Below are 21,678 nucleotides of genomic sequence, written 5' to 3' on the forward strand. Positions count from 1 at the left end.
TGTTAAATTCGATTGCAAATTTTAACAGTGCTGCTCTATTCTTTTACTTGCTTCTATTTCCTACAGATGTGGAATTACAGAATAAAAGTCAATAATTGATATCTATGGCACTTCTTGAAGGATGGCCCTTCACTTGTGAAAGCCTTTGATATTATTACAAACCTCTCACTTTCACCGGAATAAGGGTTATATTTAAAGACACCACATAATGCAGAAAATTCAAGGTGATCTTAACGTGATGTGAAGGGATGATTAATACATGCTGAAGTCACTACTCCTCCCTTTGATACATAAAACAGAATTGATCTGCCAGCCAGATCTTTGGTGCTCTCCAGACGCATCTATTATTAATCCTCCTTGACTCATGTGGACCTGAGAGTTCAGAGAAGTTACAAATTCATGAGAGCTATTCAGACATCTCCTCATCTCTGTCGTTTCCCTCCTAAAGACATGTTGCTTCATACTTTTGTCTTCTTCAGATGCACGCATGTCTCTGTAACACACGCACATTTTTAACATTTGAGGGCAAATGCAATGGACCATCGCTTTCAGTTTGATCAAATAAATAACTCACATAAGTAGTTGTGACAAAAATGTTTGCCACTAGTATTATTTGTTTCCTGCAGTCTGAAGAAACTGGAGAAAAACCCTAGAGGACAATGCCACTGAAGGAATTAATAAAACTCTTTGTAAGTGCATAAAGAAAATAATATTCCATTTAAAGTTCATGCACAACTGTACTCGGTGCCAGATTAATTTTTTTCTTTAGCTTTTCTTGACTGTAGTCTTAGATGGCAATCTGCATGATGTTTTATTCATCCAAAGGGGTAACAAAAACAATTCCTGTACAGAAGTGACATATGAGCTTTCAAATGAGGCTCAGATCAGCTGTACAGCTATATTCTGCAGAAAAAAAAACACATTTATTTTCAATATATAATGTATCTAAGCATGCATACGTTCTAATCACAAATGGAAAAGCCGTTCATCTGTCACTTTGGCATAATTCATTTCATGTCACATACCTTGAGAGAGTGATGTTGGCTCTCATGGAGTATCATCTCTTCGGATATGATGAGAGCTCGGCTGCACAGGTCAAGAGGCTGAACACACAACAGATCATTCAGATAAATCAGCAAAACAAGCATAACAAGTCTATAACAAGCTACACCTTCAATTTAAACAGCTTCTCGTGGCCCACAACACATTTTAGAGATGGAACCAAAGACTTAAGACGGGTCAATTGTTGCAGTACCGAATCCATGTTAGCCTCAGTCAGTCCGCTGAAATGCAAAGGCGACGTCTTTTCACTTCATGAAAGAAATGACTGAAACTGACTACTCAGACAGAAAGTAAGTTGACACGTGCCACGTGTGGTCGAAGTGACAGTGTCGCCTAAAAAAAGGCAATGTGGCTACGTGGGAGGAGGAACTTCCTGTTGGGTCCAGATTATGACAAAGGGCCAATTCAATGAGCGAGTAAATGTAACATCGGTATTATGCAAAACGTGCACTCTCCATAGTCATGGAGAAATCTATAATAATGTGAGGTGCCACCGGAGTGTCTGCATTTTCTGCAAATAATAAAGAGCCCAGGAGAGTAACATCTAACAGCTTGCAGCTATTGTAACCATATTTTCCACCCATATAACATCCATTTGCATGGTGCAAATGTAGAAGTGAGAATTCAGCGTTATATACAAATGTTAGCATACCTTGTCTCGTCTTCCTAGTTTTGGAGTAATAACCAATTATTACATGGTCAAATATATCATAATTGAACAGCAAAATAAGCCCTTTGTTCAAGTGCATTTACAGAGGAGTGTGTATATGTAAAAAGTGTTGCATATGATAATGGCACCATTACCACATGCAAAATTTAGGAAGCTCAAACAGAAAGGTCAAAATGATTTCATAACACGGCAACACCAAACATCAGTTTCCTGAGCCAAATCTGCAAAAGCACACTGTCACACTGTATCTAGCATGGTGCAATGTAATACAGTATCACACGTGTCTGCCTGCAAGACTTGTAAAGGCTGCTTTTAAGAGGATTATTATGACCTATTGACCTTGGATGTGCAGCTGGGAGATTTTCTTTATGTCTCTCTGTCCTCAATCCCTACTTATTACATTTGTATTTTACTTCTGTTGCTTTCCTGCAGCAGAGGCAGTGTTTGGTTCACTTTCTGTGTCTCCAACTGACTCTGCCTGGCTTCTGCCTCCTCTCTTATTAGAAACTACTGGACTGTTTCCACTTGTGAAGTACAGCAGGCCTGGCTCTGTATTGGCTGCCCTTCCCTGATGGACCAATTTGCTTTAAGACCTCGATACATAAGGGACACTCCTTCTCTACATCAGTCTTTTTTACTTGTTAAGGTACTTGTAATTCGTAAAGCTCTGTGTGTATGTAATTTCTTTCTTTCAAAATGTTTTCCTAGATTAAGTAGTTGGCCGTATTGTTTTGGAGTTCTCTGGCAGACAGACAGTTTTCATAAGCTCAATGATTTAGGGACAATACTTGTTCCTCCTCCACAATATGTTTTTTTTTTTTTTTTCAAATTTAACATTTGATGCATTCTTGAAAAATGAACAAATCACATACCAGTGACAAGAGACAGAGACCGGCCTACCTGAACAAAGATGGGGAAGATCAGGATCTTGGGTGCCACTTTGACGTATCCATAATTGGCATGTGGAGTATGTGAGCGGACGATTGTGCAGTTCTGATAGTTGGCAAAGTTAGCGTTTTGCTGCTGGTAGTTGGGTGTGGCGGCACTGGCAGAGGTGGACAACCCTTTTGATATTTTGGAGTTGTTGGATCGACGTAGGAAGCCAGTGCGACTGGAGAGGCCGCCGCCGCCACCGCCACCACCGCCACCTCCACCGCCACCTCCACCTCCACCTCCACCCCCTCCAGAAAACCCACCACCACCTCCACCAGCACTGCCGCTGCCACCCCCCCCCTGGGGCTGCGGACCAGAGGTTTGTCTTGTGGGATATAATCTGGCAGCTGAAAAAATACAGAAGGGGATACAGCTGAAGATTAAAAAAAGAGAGATTTTATCAAGCCACAAATGGTGGCCAAATGTAAAGTCAGAAAACTATCATTCAGAAGAAAATTCATGTTTATCATATTTTTCCGGTCATTTTAACTTGAGAGTATTTAGGAGTTTCAAAAGTTGAAGGAAATAGACTATTTGATTGATTAAAGAAAAGAACTTGAATGTCGAACAGCTAAATATTCACTCCAACTTATCAAACCTGACTCCAAATGTAACAATGCATTGCGTCTTACCTAAGGTTCCCTGGTTGTCTTGATAAACAGGCCTCAAGATCTGAAAGCACAATAATACGAGATCACATCATTACTGGTTAGGCTCATTTCAGAAGCATTAAAACTGCACCAATAACAAAATTTCTGTAAAAGGTGTTTTAAAACAATGACGAAGCAGACGACATGCCATTGTTTTGTTTTACAGTGACACACAACTCTACGATGACGCTGATGATGTCATGTGGGCAATATTTGGAGACGGGGTGATTGTCAACAATGGTGTTTTGAGAAATCAAAGAACAGTTCTTTTGTGAAAAAGCCTCTTCAGATATTTATTTCCTATTGTTTTCCACCATTAGACATATATTTTAGATTTTTAATTGCCAAAGCTATAGAATACTACATAGATTTGTGCATGACATAACTTGGTAGGACTCGTCACACACTGCATTCTGTTGAAGTAGTAAAGATGAAAAGCTGAAACTCTTAAATGTTTAGGACTATATCTTCTGTGGCAGCCTATTGGTATAATTATTTTCTGCAGCAGAGGCTTGAAAAGCTTTTTGTGTGTGAGCTGAAGTGTGTCTGCATGGTATGTGACCAACATGACCCATTTCCACAGGGATTTCAGTATATTAAGCTCAGCCAAACCAAAATCTCACCAAATCCCTGCCTCCTTTTTCAATGTCTTTTTTATTTCAAACAGAAAATTGAAAATTTTGAAAGGAAATTGAAGGTGACGGCATGAATCTATTTCTCCTTAAGAAATACTGTCTGCTATTTCTCCGATTCAATTTGTGCCCTTCTCGACATTATCGACTGGAGCTTTTGTTTTGGACTGTTCATTGCACAATTCTGCCAAGCGCAGTCGTGTCCTTTAACTGAACCTAAAGCCTGAAAAGCAGAAAGATGAAGATGGACAGTATGAGAAGCACAGAGGGAAACACACACACAACCACACGCACTCCACTTCAAACCACAGACAGACTAACAAGCAGGGATCCAGAGAACAGGAAAAGAAAGGCAATTGCACCTCATTATGAAAGCTACACATGGCATTCGAAGTATAAGTTCAATGTGTTTTATGTGTACTGAACAGCGGTACAACCACAGGATGAACCTCGGGGCCGATCGACAGCTGTAGGGTCTCAAACTCATCCTGAATCATTTGATTCAATATGTTTGTTGCCCCGTGCCGGCAGACAGGTTAGTAATGTGGTGTTGCGCAGGTGTTAGCTGAGGAATTCAGATCAGTCTTTTTTTGATTTAACATTTGTTTTATTTATTTTTTTATTTTTTTTAAAAGATGAAATCTTTATACAAGATCACTGGATGCAAAAAGAAGCACATACTGTATAAAATGTCATATACATGTCATACTGTGCATGTACATGCATGTTAAACAGAAACTGTATTTTATGCAGCAGACCACGCTTGGATTAGTGAATGTTTCATTAATTATGCATAAAGTAATAATTTAAAATAAGAAATTCTTTCTCTTTGTTGTATGACACAACTATTATTTTAAATTGTTGATGTATATGGCACATATATAATGTATTTATAGGATATCTGTCAGATAAATGGCGTCATGTACAGGTGCACTGCTTCCCTAATGTAATGTAAAAGATATTTGAAAAATATATAAGTTGCATGTAATTTTGCCCTCTCTTCTTTTATTGTATCACTTCATCTGTTTACAAGACACTGGACTCCAACGGCAATATGTGGTGTGTTAAAAAAAAAAAGGTAAAGCTCCAATAATGAAGACAACATGAACCCAAATGGCCCAGACATGATGTACATGCAGTCCGTCTATCTACCAGCACCGGGGATGAAAGGCAAGGACACATATCTAGGATGAGCCACCATATGACCATGGTGAGGATGAGGAGGACGGAGAAGATGATGAAGATGCAGCCCACCACCAGTCTGCGGTACCTGGCTTCCGGGGTTGATGGGTGCTAGGATGATGTAGTTGTCCCCGTTAGAGGCCTTCACCCTGGTTCCCTTCAGTGTGGCAGTGTGAGGGTGATGGAGGAGTCGGGGTTTCCCGTCGAGCTCCTCAGCCGACCCCCCCTGGGCCCCCCACGCCAGAGTACCCATACCCATCCCACTGCTGTTCCCGGATTCGGAGCCGTTGACCAGCAGCCTGCGAGCAGCGGTGGCGCGGTGGTGGGCGGGGAGAGGAGGGACGGCTGGGGGGGTTTTGCTCGCGCAGACATCTGGCACACGCCTGCGGGTCGGGGGTGAGGGGGCATCGTAGTTTGAGGCGGAGGGCTTGTAGGAGGGTCGATGGATGAGGCCTTCAAAACTGGGTTTCGCCGATGGGCCTGTACGCCACACCACCACTGTGATTTCATTGGCGCTGTTTCTACAACAAGATAGAAGAAGTATGAGAAAATCTGAAGGATTCTACACATAATTTGACAACAGTGACTGACCAATAATTATCATTTGGAAGTAATATTTTTAACACCTTTTTCAATTTGATTTTGACATTTCAAACTCACAAAAACACAATAAAGTAAAAAATGTAATCAATAAAATGTTTCTGTTGATAAAAGTACGAATGAGGCATCTCATTGTGACACTTTCACAATTAAATCTCAGCTGTGTTGTTGAATGCTGATAAATCTTGAGCCCACAGAATCCCCTTACAGAGTAATACCTCCTCACTTTGTTGCAAATTGAATCCTTATCACCCTCAGGCACATTCAGCTTCAAAAGAATGACCATCGCAGGTTTTATTGTGGCACTCGAACCTGTCAAAAAGGCTCAGACTGGCCTATAAATCAATAATAGCGATAAAATTAATTCTGGAAACCCCTCAAGTCTTATATCTCTAGGAAGGATTCGTCTTGAGTCGTTATAAAGAAACCTTTAGAAGAGGTTCTTTTAACACTTGGATGTAAACTAGATCATCGTTTTCTGTTGTGTTGAGATTGTTACCTTATAGCGTGTGCTAAGTCCACACATTTCCACTGCTCCACCGGCTGACCGTTCAGCTGCAGGAGGGTGTCTAGTTGCTGCAGACCAGCCTGATCTGCAGGACCCCCTGCCAGAGTGCAGACACAGAAAAGAGATTCAATTATATAAAAAAAAAACCAAAAAACATACAAGCACCATTCACATAGTTCAGACAAGCAATAATGATCATAGTTTTGAAGATTGATAATGCTGGTCAAATACATCAACACACGCCAAATAAAGGGGTTTGACTCAACTTCATTCATTTATCAGACAAGCTTAACCGTGTTACCCTGCTAACTGAGGTTATGCTCCATGACACTTAAAATGCTACTGATAAGGTCATTCAAAGTTTTATCTGTTACTTGTTTCGTTTCAAGATTTCTCCTCAAAATTAAAGGGAAAAAAAATATGTTAGTGAAAGCCATGTTTCTTGCTGCTGCGAACTGCCTGAACCATTCTGGTGCCCATCATATGCAGCTTAGCATGAAAGTCTGTTCATCATATTCATCAATTTTACTAATAAGAACAATGATAATTATATCATTGTTCTTATTAGTAAAATAAAATAATGTATTTTATGAAAAGTGAAATAAGTTTAGTTTTTTCCCCCATTACTTTACAGTCACTTTATCTGAAATAAGAAATGCTATGTTAATTTCAGGAACCGATCTCAAGGACGAGTGACGTTCATGCAAAACTTACCTGGATCAACAGCCTGCACCCTCACAGGGGAATCCGAGCAGATGGTGAATCCATACCCATCCTTTCCTCGAAGGATGGTCACCTGCACATGCACACGCACACGCACACACACACAGACACAGACACACAGTCATTTTGTGATTAAAACAGGCGCGCACACACTCTCTACCCGACTACCTGAGGCACCCAATGGAGCATGCTGGCACAATAATCAACTTGCTTCCAACAGCATGATTAACCAGATTTGTATTTCGCCTCGACTTCCCATTAAAACTGTCCTGACAGCAGTTTCCTGGTGAACCCAATTAGATGAGTTCCAAGGAGGAACAACTCCACAGTTAAGAATAAGTCGGTCTTTGTATTTGAAAGAGAAAATGAATCCACTCAAATGTAAGCCACCTATTAGTGCGCTGAAACACTTACAGTTAGACAGCATATATTCGGTGCATGAATTTTACTCAGCAATTAAAAATTTAATATCAGTACCTGTCATAAACAGGTACTGATATTTATGTGAAGCAAAAAAAAACAGAAGTTCATTGTTCTAACGTGCCAATAAAACACATCTGTACAATCAAATGATTTTCTATCGTATTCTTCTTATATTTCCATTCATTTCTATGAAGGAATTACAAAAGACATGTTCATTATGACAAATATAGTTTTTTACTGGACTACAATTAATTCAAAGATACATGTTGTAGAGACAAAAAAAATAAAAAATCCGACATTAAAAAACAGGATTTATCTGTTGAAATTCACCACATCCTCACATGCACACACATAAACGCTGATGGCTCGTTCCCATTGTCTCTCTTTCTGTCGTGTCATCCAACATTCGGTACCTGTGCCCGAAAGTCTGAGCCAAAGTCAACAACGATCCGTCCAAAACATCTCACTTTCCATCTCATCTGCTGACAACCAGGGGCCCAAAGCACACAGGACAACCCACCCCCCCCACCCCCATCTCTCTTTTTTATTCCTACACACCAGTATTACCGTCACTTTTTACAGCTAAATTACAAAGTCTGCCTATGAGCAAAATGCAGCAAGTTGGAGAAATATGGTCATTATTCAGTGGCCTGAAGCTCGTTATGACCCTAAAATGTCTCGTACAATTGCAGTTTCTTCTAGTCCAGTGACGTTACGTGTCCTGTGTCAGACTGTTAGGGGAAACGATTTTTCAACTGTATTTTTCTAACCCTGTCTTTTTCTGTCCACCATCAGGATTACACACTAGATCAGGCCTGAATTTTTTTTTTAAGTATATAACAGCCTACAAAAAATAGGAACAATGTTTTTTTTACTCATGTTTTGTCATGACTATTAAAACTTGTTTTCTTTTCAGTACACGCAGAGTATAGCCAAAGGAGTATTCATAATGTGAGTTTCTCATGAGCATATGTACTTTGACAGGACAACCTTTAAAGAGGGTGACCTTATTCTCCCGGGCCTGAAGAAATGCTGAAACATACATAAAACTGCAAATAAATAAAAAAAGAATGTTGCAGTAGCTTTTGTATTGGTGTTATATGTTTGTACAGTAATCATTGTAAACTGTGAGTTTGTGGAGAATCTTCACAAAAACGTAGGGGGAAGAAAAGTGACCGAAACCAAGAAAGACTCTAGTTTGAAGAGCAAAATTTTTAAGATTATAGACAGGGATAAAAACACATTAAACAGAGCCAAAAGAGGGCAGTGGGACATGAAAAAATGACAGAAATAAACAAAGGAACAAAGCATTTTACTGGAATTAAAGATGAGAGGTAACAAGCGCTCACAAAACATTTTTGAAAGACTGGCTCAGGGTTTAGAACATGACATATATAGAGAGAAAAGCAACTGTGTGACCAACTGTGGCTGAAAATGAACAGAAAAGAAGCAGAGATCCATCAATCATGCCTCATCTATCTGTCTGTATCTGCCCGGGTCTTTTCATTGAAAGCTTTTTCAGACAGTGGGTCCTTTTTACGGGAGCTCTCAAAGCTGCCTAATTTGAGCGCGATTCATCTGAAACCCTGAGCCTTGAGAGTGTTAATTCAATTTGTGAGAACAGTAGAGTCCAAGGCACTTGGACTACCTCTGGGCTGCCTGGGAAAAGCAGCCCGATGCCCTCTTTTCCACTTCTAAATGAAAGCCGAAGGGTTACTTTCAAAGTGAAAAGAGAATACTGGGAATCATCCACCAAATCGCTTCCAAATGTTTGGAGACTAATTTCCTCTAATGCGCCAATCTCAAGACACATTACTGAATTCAGTGAAGATAAAAGGAAGGAAGAAGTTGCTCGTAGGCATGAAGTATTTAAATGGTATAAGCTGGACCATTCTGATGAATTTCAACCATAGAAACAAGGGCCAGATTCTACTTTCCATATTAGGGATTTCAATACAGTCAAGCCCTGGACTCTATGTGTGTACGGCATGTGTTCATGCATGTGTGACTGAGCTTTTCTCTTCCTACAGTCACGCCTTAGTGCTCCTACATCAGCATCAGCTTCGGCACAACTTTACGAATACAGAGGCAGAAAACTGCCGATGATGACAATGTATGGGGGCATTATTGTAAAACTATTTGTCAATGTGTATGGAGAGTTGTCTGTTCGCATTTCAATATGTCTGTCCAAAGTCAGAGTTGTCAATGTGAATGTGAATCTGCAAAAGTTATCTTGTAATGTGTGTGTCTGGAATTAGGTATTTAAATGTGTAAAGAATCCGCTCATCCGTATTACAATTTGTACATGTAATAATGTTTGTCAATGCGTACAAAGATATTTGTAATTGAAAAGTCTGTCTTCAGCTTCAAATCCTGAAAATACAGACAACTCCACAGTTGTTAGTCAAGCAGTTTCACAATTGGCTGTTTTTTTACTCGTGACTTTTGCTACAATTCTGCCTTTTGAAGGATTCGAAGTTGTAAAGCCAGGGTTTTGCTGCCCTGAGCTCAGGCTCACAGGCAGGTACAAGACGACTTTTGCAAATTCAGGCTCACATTGACAAATACTTTTACACATTGACAACTCTGGCTTTGGACAGACGGATTAAAATACAGACAGACAACATTTTATACGCATTGACAAATAGTTTTGCTACAATAATGCCGTCATAATAGTGCACGTCTTGTAGAGGAGAGGTAGATACTAAATCTGATGACGGATGAACACACAAACAGTAAGTGATTGAACAGTGTTATTTGGGTCAGCATGTTCGGTGACTACAGCAAAACACACTCGTTTGTCTAATGTGGCATGCAGTGTTTTGGCATGTGAGCTCAGTCTTATACAGCCAACCAGTCTAATTACTGTAGTCCTTTTTAGTCTCATCTGCATAATTTGTTTATCCCTAGTCAATTAAACCATGCCCTTATGTGACCCCTGCTTTTTTTTAATGTGCAATTCAACTGGCTTCGTGGCAGTACCATCAGTTCAAATCACTGCAAATATTCGTCTCCTCTTGCTTATTTCCAAGCCTCCGCCTGCATCTAATCCGCTACTCGCTAGATGAAGGGTAAATAATGTAAAGGACATACAGCTGGTACTCCTATCTCATGAAACACACACCACTGTATCGCCCCCATTCGCTCACAGGCACTTTTCCGGCTGTGTTGCAAAAGTGCAGTTGAAAGTTCATTTTCTTGCGTGCAATGATATGAGGATGCAGTGGTGTGTGAACGGAAACCATACCGATTAAATTTTTCATATATTCCTTCACTGTGAGAGAGTTTCTGAGCTAACTCCAATTCTTGCAACTTATCTTTTCATGATAAATCAAAAAGGCACCGAACTCTAACTTTTCAACCATTCTGCACACTTGAGGCACTTAACCTTACTTCCTCCTCCCTCTACCTTTCTTTTTCTGTTTTTTTTGTAACAGAAACACACCTGAGGCAGCCTACAGCCGATGCAGAGGTGGCACAGCCCGTGGATAGTGTGTATCACACTGCCACCTCCTCCTCCTCGTCCTCCTTCGCCAGAGTTCAAGTCGGCAGCCAAAACGCACACGCTGCGGCGTTGGCTTTCCACCTTTGCAGCCCCTCTGCAGCCTGAGTACCGCCACAGTCTTCTCTGGGCGGCTGATTGTGTCCTCCTAGGGCTGTGCTCCGGCGTTTCTGAGGACTTCAGGGTGTTATGGATCATCTCACCAGCCAGAGATGCCCAAAGTGTGGCTGAGTTGACTTTTAGTTGTGCCTTGTCCAGGACTCTGTACTGTGATATCGTGTCTCACCTTGCAGAAATGTAAACAAGAATTTCACGCCAAAAAAAGAAATCCTTGGAGAGTTCTTCTCAGACAGCTGGGCCTTCAATCCAAATATAGTCTTCCTCAAAATGAATCTCGGTCCAATTTTCTCCTCCTTACAGCACAATTGGTATCACTTTGCCACTGACCTCTGGTTGCAGTTGTTTTTCTCGTCAGGGTCGGTTAATAATGACTCCAGACATCGATGCACATTCCTGCATGCAAGTCAACACTCTGAACCAATCAATTCGTCCACAGCTGCAGCTTCACTTTCCCAAGTTCAGATTACTCCTCTTTTCTTTTGTCCTTTTCTCTCCTCTTGCATTTGTCCTGTCCTGTGATGAACTGTCCCCGTCGCTCTGTGGCCTGAGATCAGCTGTGTGAGAGTGTGAGAGGCGGCGTCACGCAGGCGAGACTGGAGCTGGCTCGGCCTGCTCAGGCCACACTGTAGCTCCTGGCAGGGGCGCTCATGGGAACTCTTCAACAGCAGAAGAATAGGAGGAAGTGCCTCCCACCGCCACCCCCTCATCCATACACATACACACTCGTGCACTTATGCATACCTCGCCATCCTACAGGCAGAGCAGCTTTGTGTGTCTGCCCCCGATAAGGCCAGTTTGCTTCCTGAGTCCACACTATGAAGCTGTGAGAGGTGCTGCGGGCCTCGCTCTCCCGCAAACATGCTCGGGGGTGAGTAATGCAGGTGGCACAAGTGAGACGTGTATGAATAAGAGTGTAAAAGGCTGGACTTTCATGAGAAGTGTGGGAAGCGCCCCGAGCAAGGAGTCGAGCTTCAAGAGGAAACGGTTCAGATCGCTTATGACTTTTGGGCAAAATTTAATGACCACATTTTCTCGAAAAGAGACAAGTAAAAGTGGATTGCTCCGTGACATTCTTCACCGTCTCGCACACAGAAGCCTCAATCAAATCAACTACCTCATCAGCGTCTTTCCAAAAGGGCTACCAGTCTCCTCAACCTCTGTTCAGGCATTAGGCTTGTTTGTTATGCTTTCAACTTCCATATTTCCTCTGCTTTTCCTTTCAGTGGCTAGCTCGCACCTCCAACTACACAACACGGAAATTCACAGGTCTGGGATCTCTGAACAACCCCCCCCCTTCTCATTCCGCACTCAAAACACTACATCTGTTTTTGTTTTCAATATCCGCATGTCTGGGAATGAGTCGGTATAATCTGCGAAATATGAACAATAAACAGCTAGATGGCGGCGCAGGAAAAAGCTTGTTGAATTACAGTTAAAACAGTTCAACCCTGAGCAGCCCCATTAATTCCCAGCATGCGTTTTCTTTTCTAATCATTTGGATGTCCGACTCATGAAATGAAACACGGACAGAGAAGTGACAGAGAAAGAGCGGGGTGAAAGAGGAGCAGCGCTGCACTAGTCTCTACAATGTTAATAAAGTGGCAGAAAGGCCCGTTGTCTTAAGATCCCTTCATGCCAGTGGTAATGGCAGCTTTTCCCTGTTTGCCTTTTCAAAAGGGCGAGGGTTACCCGTCAAGCGCACAAAAACACTTTCTCTCTCTTTCAAGCTGCGCTGTTCACCTCTAAATAGGCAGAAGGACGGATTAGAGGGAGTGAAGAAAAGCAGAGAAGAAAGCATGTCTTAGGGAGAGAAGTGAAAGAAGAGTTTGAAAGGCTTGTCTAGGAGCCAGGCGAGGCCAATCTGGTTTTTAGTAGTGTGGGATCTCGCTCTCTTTCTCTCACTCTCTTTCTGCCTCTATCCATCTCTCTCGCTCTGACCTGAATAAACAGCTATCAAAAGAGGAGGCGTCTTCCAAGCCAATGAACACACGAGATGGGTCTAAGTTCAGGGTCACAACTCAAACAGCTGATGATCGGCAAACGCATTCATAACTATACCACGGGCAAACCAATCTCACTGTGCATTTTAGTCAGTCAGTGCTGCACTGTAGAGCCACGTGGTTTCAACCTTTAACACTGTCAGAGAGCGCTTCAACAAATAATTTTTCTGTCACTAAAAGGGTTCAGACATTGTTTTCCTGAGAGAAACATATTGTGAGTTCAAAACTTATTCCTGAACCATCAAATAAGACAGTTGCGTTCTCGATTGAAGTGACTCACTCACTGAGATAAACTTTCATGCATCAATTTCTCTTTAAATGAAGAATATAAAAGTTCTGGAGAAAGTGGTTATTTCACTTGTGCAGTGAGAAGACCACTTTTCATTGCATTTCCCTACTCAGGCCAACTTAGTAGTCAAGGCTGTGCTTAAGGATAAGACATGAGGTGTCACCCAAGTGTCTTTAAAAGTATAAACATTCATAACGTCCAGATTTTGCAGGAGGGAAAAAAAAATGAGTCTTGTCCAATAACTTAACAAAAGAATAGTTTCTGGCAGTGGAACTAACGATTCCTTATTTATTCCGAGACGCCAGCCAGAAAATCTGACCTCTCCGTCCTCTTTTCAGCTCACCTCGCCCTTCCTTCCTATCTTTCCCGTCAGACACAAGTGTCAGACCCATTTACACAGTGATGGTTTAGGCACTAATGCTGGCTGACAAGCAAAGTGATGCAGGAGGACACGCTGTCCAGGGCGCAACTGTTAATATTCATGAATACTGTGCTCTCTTCAAATGATATGTAGTGATTGTTTGGATGTTCTTTTGTTTGCTTGTTTCATTGCCTGTAAACACACTGGGATAAATGCTGAGATGTCATGAAAAAAGTGAACTCTTGGAGTGAACATGTGCTGGAGAATGTAACATGTCATAACTCTGTAGGTGTGATTTCTATGGGGGTTATAGTCCTCTTCTGGTATATGCATCTCCTCCTCTGCTAAATAATATATGTAAAAAAAAACATCTGTCATGTATAACTATTTCAATACATAAAATAATGTATTTTGTAAAACACAGCTGTCAGCTCCCAAAATGTAACTCACACAATTACCTCAACAATTCATACTCGTGATGCATTTTGCCTCACACCAAAAGGTCTGTTTTAATTGAATGCCCAATTTCTTCTCTAGGTAAAAGATATTGTCACAAAAATGTAATTTGTTGATGGATTATTTTTTTAAATTGTAGTATGTCTCTGCAACAGGTGAACCTGTAATATCATATTAAAAACATCCCTTCATCTGTTTTCGTCGCAATTCACACGTGTGCACTGATAATAACGGTATTGTGTGAATGTATAATAAAATATACTCGTATTTATGAAGAACTAGCAGAGTTGGTAATTAATAGTCACACTCTTTACTTCAGTAGAAGAACCAACACTTAGGTGAAAAAAGATGGTAAAACTAAAATTATAGTTTCAAATACTTCCATTTCTTTATTATTATTGGATCAGATTGTAGGGGTAACATTGTGGGTTTTGTTCGCCTGGGATGGATGACTTTTATTAGTGCAACTGTTTCATCACCCATGTGGAATCATGTCTGACATTAAATCAGAGTCTTGTGAAAAAAAAGGGATGATTTTAGAGTTCTTGAAAATTTGCTTTGTCTGAAATGAAACTGAAATGTAGCAGCAAAGTGGTAGACCTGCTGTTTAAGGCCTTTTGTTATCACATAACAATAAACTGGAAAGAGCACAGAGTTTGTGTTTTAGTTTCAAAAAAGGTTTGATGACAAGAAAGCAGCATTTTGATAATGATGGCAGAAAAGTTGGGTTATCCCCGTTGCATTGTCAGAGACCGAGAGCAGTACATTTTAAAAACGCTGCACTGTGTGTAATAGATCACTGACTGACAACGCCATTGTTTTCAACGAGCAGCCAAAAGGCAACGGAACTTTGTCATTCTGTCTGTCTCTCTCACCCTCTCATGCAAGCACACACACTGTTATATATATGTATACATCTAAATCCAGGTTGACTTTATATCAAATACTACTAATTCAATTTAATTATTTTCATTGAGGAAGGTCTTTTCTATCTAAAACGGAAACAGGAAGTCTTGGCTCTGAACCACTATTAATGTGACTTGGTCATCAATTTGTGCAGTTTGAGCATCGATGACCAGCAGCAGCAGCTTTCATCCTTTCATTCAATCGTCATATGTAAAGGTTTAAAGAGGCTGCGAGCCAGTTCTAAGAACATGAAGAGGAAAAACTACAAACATTTGTGTAAAATCAGCGTCACACACCACAGGAACTTAATGTATTCATACATATAGACATAGAAAACACAAAAAAACATGACAACAAGCAACACATTTGAGTTAAGTGACGTTGAATGTGGCATGCTTGTTTGTGTCAGACGGGCTCCTCTGCATTTTTCAGAAACTGCTGATCTACAACCACAACCAGAACGGTGCAAAAAAAGAGAAAATACTCAGTGAGGTACAATTCTCTTCCAAGTGCAACTACCTTAATGATGTCAGAGGTCAGAGCAGAATGACCAGACTGGCTCGAGATGGTAGAAAGGCAGCAGTAAATCAAATACCCACTATTTACAACCAAGGTTAGAAATGCTGCAAAACATCTCTGTAGAACCTTGAAGCTGCTAGGAGTGATGTCCAGTGTGGTCTGATACTATAGCCCGTCAGAATCTTAGGCTACAGCCTGCGGAGGTTCTCAAAAATTGGAAAATATGACATTTGAAAAACATTGCCTGGTCCGATGACTCAATTTCTGTTGTTAAATTCTACATTTCCCATCACAATTTAGAGTAAACAACATAAAAGCTTGGATTGTTCTTAATTTTATTATTGGTTCAAGCTGCTGTTGCTGGTCTAGTTATTTGGGGGATATTTTCTTGGCAGACTTTGGGCCACTTAATTTCAACTGAGCATCATTTAAACACCAAACGAGAATAGTAGGTGAATTATTTTGATACATGTAAGTGAGAAAACGTGGATAAGCTGATTGAAATAAATTACGGAACAAGATTTGTTTAATTCATTCATTCATTAATAATTAGTTTTAATTCAATTCAAAAGTTATCTAGCAACTACAAGTTTCATTTGTAAATGATAAACAATTAGAAAATAACATTCTTTTAACAAAACCACTTTTTTTTTCTAAAGAGAAAGCAAACGTCAACCTAAATGTCACACTAATCCAAAGCTGCACTTATTTGTCAGCACAAAATGCCATTCTTTTGACTATTAATTCCAAATGCCAACAACACCTACTAATACCGTCAAAAAAAGCATGAATGCCTTTTCGGCTTGGGATAAATTGAATAAATGTTCAGCTCGCAGTGACTCAGATAAAGCAAAGCTGCAGAAAATTGATTGGCACAGCATTTTTTAAGGCACAGTTTATCTCCAGAGTATGCGGTAATTACCTGGAACACACATGAACAATATATCAAGCAAAACACTCCGTTGTAAAAGTGAAGTCACTGGGCAGGAAAATGTTCTTGAAATAGCCCTGTGGCTTTGTGGATATTGAATATTATCTCCACCAACATCTGAAGCCTCTAAAGCCTTTAACGAGTCCTGTGTAAATCACTGCCGCCGTCGTTGAACCCTAAAAAAATGTTTGTGCCAGTAAGTAGTGGGCAGGTAATGATACCACAGCTCTTTGTGTGGTCAGGGACACAGACCGAGTAGAGCGAGGGAGAAGGCTGGAGAAGGAGGTGAAGGGGGACATCGGCGATGGAGAAAATATGTGGAAGCGAGAACAAGGCATCAGAAAATACAGAGAAAAGGGAGAAAGTCTAAAAGGTTTTCCATTCTCTCCTAATCTAGTCTGTGAATGTGCTTTCCTCCACTGCCTCCCTGAACTCCCCCTTGAGAGTGTCCCACACAAACCACACAATGTTGCTCCGATTCACCCGGAGATAAAGAGGAGGAGAAAGAGAACAAGAACAAGCGAGGAGGGGTGGGGGAGAGGAAAGGACCATTCACAAATACGGATGTACAACTTTTCCACATGACTGCTGCTCTCCTTGCTCCATGTGACTTTGAAAGCTCCTGAAACTGTTGACATTGTTGATGTTGCATCATTATTCAACTCGGAAGACAATGAATTCAATGGCACATCGAGAGAAGCTCAACATTTGTGTCTTATGGCTCAATACACATGAGGAAAATATAAATGTAATACTCAAACAGTAAAGAGTGAAGTGAATACACTTGAGGTTTCAATGTATTTATTACTTCTGTGAAAACCTAAATGTGTTAGTAGGTTCACAATATGGACACTTATAATCTTTGTCGGGACAAAAACGGTTTAAGTTAAACAATAAATGTCAAGGCATGAAGATGCCACTTGCATACAGTCTGCTTTACGCTTTAGGAAGAATACAGCGCGGCAGTGAAGTGACTCCTCTGTTTAATCCCTTACAGTCAGGCTTATTATAGCTGCAGAGAGTCCATATAACCACTGCCTTCCAAAGAGTTCACATCCTGGATTGTTTCCAAAGTAATACGGATATGTTTCAGTGTCACACTGGTCTGCTGAATAGCTCTAACTGTCAGCCGCTCCGGGACGCTGCGAGACATAATGGTCACTTTTCAAAAGCAAGGACCATTTGTGGCCGACCATATCCAATTTGGTGATACTTAGTAATGACACCGGCCAATTACTTTCCCTTCTTCCCGTCCCATGAGAAAATAGTTATTAATTCTTGGAATATGACAATCGAAACAACCGCAGCTGTTTGAGCACACATTATGTATCAAGCTAAACGTTAATGCTTCTCATTTCAAAAAGAACAACAGGTCTTTTCCCATAACGACAACTGTTTACATGATTTTAGTGGTTTAAGCAGTTAGAGTAGTGGTGCATGAAAATCATTGGTTAAATAAATAAACATCTGCCTCATTGCTCATCAATATCAACATATTATTCGGTCTGTGTTTGATCTGTGTACAAGGCAATGTTTAACTCGCATGCAGGCAACTGGCACAAGTTAAGATAGATCCATCAAATCTATGTGTCATAGCTCCCAGTGCTCAAGTTCACTCCAAAAAAGAGATGTCCTCTCACAAAACGACTTGGAGTGCTGCACAGTACGACTCCCCAAGTACACCAGCAGCATTTAGAATCCAATATTGCAATCCAAGTCATGCACAGTTTATTGCAGGGACAATGTTGGCTGCTTTCTGGACGTTTTTACTGTTTTCTGGACTGGTTGACTCGTCTTAACTGAAATTATACCTGAGTTGACTGAAATGAGTTGCCTGAACGATTTCTAAATATGACAACAATGAAGTTTGAACTAATTCAGTGTCAATATGAAGCAAGTACCACATAATAACACATTAAAACTTTGGAGTTTACAACTAGAGGCTGCTGTCTGCTTCAAGCCACGAGTGACTACTGACATCTTTTAACCCGTCTCTCTCAATCATAACCACAACATGGACATGATTGTAATCCTAAAGTGAAGGTATAAAAATAAAATATATGAACCTCGTCAAGCAGTTACCATGAAAATGCATTCTTCAGTTTCAGCACTCATTAAATCCACAACATGATTAGTCCTGAGGCTCCAACCTATTTTTGTCTTCAGAAGTTGCTCTTATTGAAAGTTGAAGCTTTTCAGTTATGCGTTATTAATATTTGGGGCAGATTGGGAGATTCCCTTTAGCTGCAGAAAGTCAAAAGCGGTTGTGGTTTCCATTGTTCCCGGGCTTGTGGTCTGTCCAAATGTTTTATTCAAATGTTGCTGAGGCTAAAGTGCTATACTGTTTGCTGACGACAGAGTTGGATTGCATAACTGGACTGAAAGTGGCACGATACTCTTTCATTCAAGTGTCTTTTGTCATCACATTCATGTAATCTGCTCCATATTCTGCACTGTCGTCAACAACAAGTAGCTGCATGACGAGCTGAATCTCATTCACACAGAAATACCAACATAGGAAGCTATCGTATGCCTCTTGAATGCTGTCTGGCCTTTCCCACTATTGTACAATAAGGGAAGGCCCCGACTAAAAAACGAAAAACAAAAACAAGACAAACGCCTGCATTTTATCCTGAAAAAGGAAATTTGCCGAAATATGTTAGATGCTCATATTGAGTGTCAACAGGAATCAGTCTAGTTTCTATGAATGACCCTCTACACCCACCCTGTCTCCACCAAACTCAGGATCCAGTAAGCTCAGTGAACTACGAAGACATGTATCCTTCCTATTGTGAAAACTGATGCAGTATCCACAGCCATCAAGAAAATCATATCTCTGTAGAAACATTAAAGAATAGAGTCCTTTTTTTATGTATCTATAAAATACGAGTGCTTAATATTTCTAAATGTTGGTTCACCAGGTGCCACTTTAAATTTAGAGGCTCATTTCAAGCAGATAAAAACAGTAATAAAACACTTCTTTGACTCAAGCAACTTGAGCATAATTGTGCATTTAACAATTTAATAGTTACATCATGATAAATGTAACATACTTCTGTTTAACGCAGATTAACAGATAACATTAGGCTATTAGAACAACATTTAATAAAACATTTTCAATTAAAATCTGAATTACTTTAATACTTGGAAATGGAAAAAACATACCAAAAACCTTGAGATTAAAATTGGGAAAGGACACACCATTCAAGATACACCTTTGGGTGTATCTTGACTGAATACTCATAGTGTTCTGCATCTATAGCCTGTATTGCTAGCTTGCAAAAGAATAGCAAATGTCATTAAGCCTTCTGTTCTTTAAAAAAAAAAAAGAAAAAAAAGAACCAAGTGCAGGGATTGCAGACTGCAACCAAGCTGTTAAAAAACATGTTTTGCTGAGATTTGTCTGAAAAGTAGCTTGAGTGTGTGAAGTCCTTGAATATTGCACCTTCCCACTGAAGTTCAACATTGGCTAGTAAAAATATATGCCATCCATATGCTAAACAGTCAAGGAGTTTGCACATCGAGCACAACGCCAAGAATAGGGCGAGCAATGGAAACTCCAAATAGGGAGAAAATGACCAATCATCAAATAATGTCCCTACTGATCCATAGCTTTCATCCAGTGAAGCACCGTGGTCTCTACAAATTAAAATATATTTTTGTTTGTATCCCTGTAAAAATTGCTGCTTCTTTCGCCGTCAAAATAAAAACTCCATTAATCAGTGATTCCTTCGCTCGACTGCACAATCAGTAAAAGTATCATCAGTCATTCATTCGTGTCACAGTAAACAGTTTAAGTGGTCTTCCTCATTCATTTTTTAATATTGCACTACTCACCGACAATGATAAAACTGACTTCAAAAAGACTTGTATCGATGGGAAACATGTACTGGATGCAGGGTTTTGTGATCTCCATCAACAATTGAGAAAAACTGTCTTCACATCTGGCTGCATGATTCCCCCCTCTCCCTTCTCATGACAAGCCTTCATTCTGCTCCACATGTGACTCGCATGCAAGCGAGCCCTCTGACAAATATTGTCTTTCAAGAAATGACATGTTGCTCCCTCCGCGGCTCGAAGCCACAGTGCCTGGCTCAATTAGTTGCTATGGCTGCTGAGAATGTGTAACATGGAATTCATGCGGTAAATATCTTACTCAAGGCATATTTATGCATGACGAGGTTGTTGGACGTAGTGCAGTGTCACGGGTCATCTGCTTTCTGCATGTTGTATAGGGCTAGCTAATCACTGGGCATGCACAAAAACGAAAAACATTTTCTTTTGCCTTCTAAAGAAAAAAGTGATGTATCAGCATTGAGAAAACTCGCCAAACTTCAAACGTACAATGACAGCAATAGCTTTAATATGACATGTGCACACGCTCCACACAGCACCTTAAACTTCTCAAATGTTATTTTTATGCTCTCGTTTACATGCATCAACGCAAACAACAATAAAAAAGCACAGATCTGAGCGAAATACATTTTTTACAAACAAACAAGCATGTCATTTGAAGAAAAATGAATCCACTTACTGTTAAGCATTGCATATTCTCAGGGCGATTAGTCTCGGGGGCAGCACCATGGTTTGACAGCACAGCCTCTGAAATGTAGACAAAGGAATCACGGGCTGAGACAGTGCCTTTGGAGCACATTTCTGTCCACACCAATGCAAAACCCTCTTCTGGATGCACAAAAATAAAGTCCTCAAATAGTTCTGAGAGTCCATAAAAAAAGTGCCTCAGATAACGGATGACAACAGGCAATTATGGCAGCAGTTGTCTGGAGCAGCCTTTTGCTGGTCTGGGATTCAAACTTCAGACTGCATATTAAAGGAGGAAAACAAAACAAAACAAAACAAAAAAAGAAAAAACAGGCCAGGCCAGGCCAGGCGCGTCAAGGAAACTCCCGTAAGATGCGAGGATCCAACAAACTGCCCGAGAGAGGAATGGAAGTGAGAACAAGTGAGAGGGAGGGAAGCAGGGGGGAGGAAGAGAGAGAGGGAAGTAGAGAGGGAGGGTTGAAGAAGAGAAAAGGAACTCCTCTCTCACTCTATTATCCGTCCGTCACAGGGCTCCTGGGAAGTTGCTATGGTTACAGGGACTCACGCCTCAGTGTCCTTTTAACTATCGCTCATAAAGGCAGCATTCAGCTTTGGGCCACAATACAGATCCCCCACTTTCTCCTTCTTGCTTTCTTTCTTTCTTTCCTC

The 21,678-nt window shown here is 40.6% G+C and overlaps 1 protein-coding gene across 2 annotated transcripts in view; it reads right to left on the reverse strand.

Annotated features, from left to right (window-relative positions):
• Positions 1 to 21,678, reverse strand: part of rgs3a (regulator of G protein signaling 3a) — a gene marked incomplete at its 5' end in the record, with an annotated part of 149,079 nt that overhangs the window by 91,543 nt on the left and 35,858 nt on the right. The window contains 7 exons of one of the 2 annotated variants that reach the window (XM_080510106.1): positions 1,026 to 1,103; positions 2,633 to 3,012; positions 3,298 to 3,337; positions 5,218 to 5,650; positions 6,229 to 6,334; positions 6,952 to 7,033; positions 21,002 to 21,069. In XM_080510106.1, coding sequence (XP_080366232.1) covers positions 1,026 to 1,103; positions 2,633 to 3,012; positions 3,298 to 3,337; positions 5,218 to 5,650; positions 6,229 to 6,334; positions 6,952 to 7,033; positions 21,002 to 21,069 — 1,187 coding nt within the window. Of the gene's footprint in view, positions 1 to 1,025; positions 1,104 to 2,632; positions 3,013 to 3,297; positions 3,338 to 5,217; positions 5,651 to 6,228; positions 6,335 to 6,951; positions 7,034 to 10,828; positions 11,084 to 21,001; positions 21,070 to 21,678 lie in introns of those variants that run through there. The other variant, XM_080510107.1, reaches the window with a different exon arrangement.

This window comes from Blennius ocellaris, assembly GCF_963422515.1.
Source record: "Blennius ocellaris genome assembly, chromosome: 15".
Classification (NCBI taxonomy): Eukaryota; Metazoa; Chordata; class Actinopteri; order Blenniiformes; family Blenniidae; genus Blennius; species Blennius ocellaris.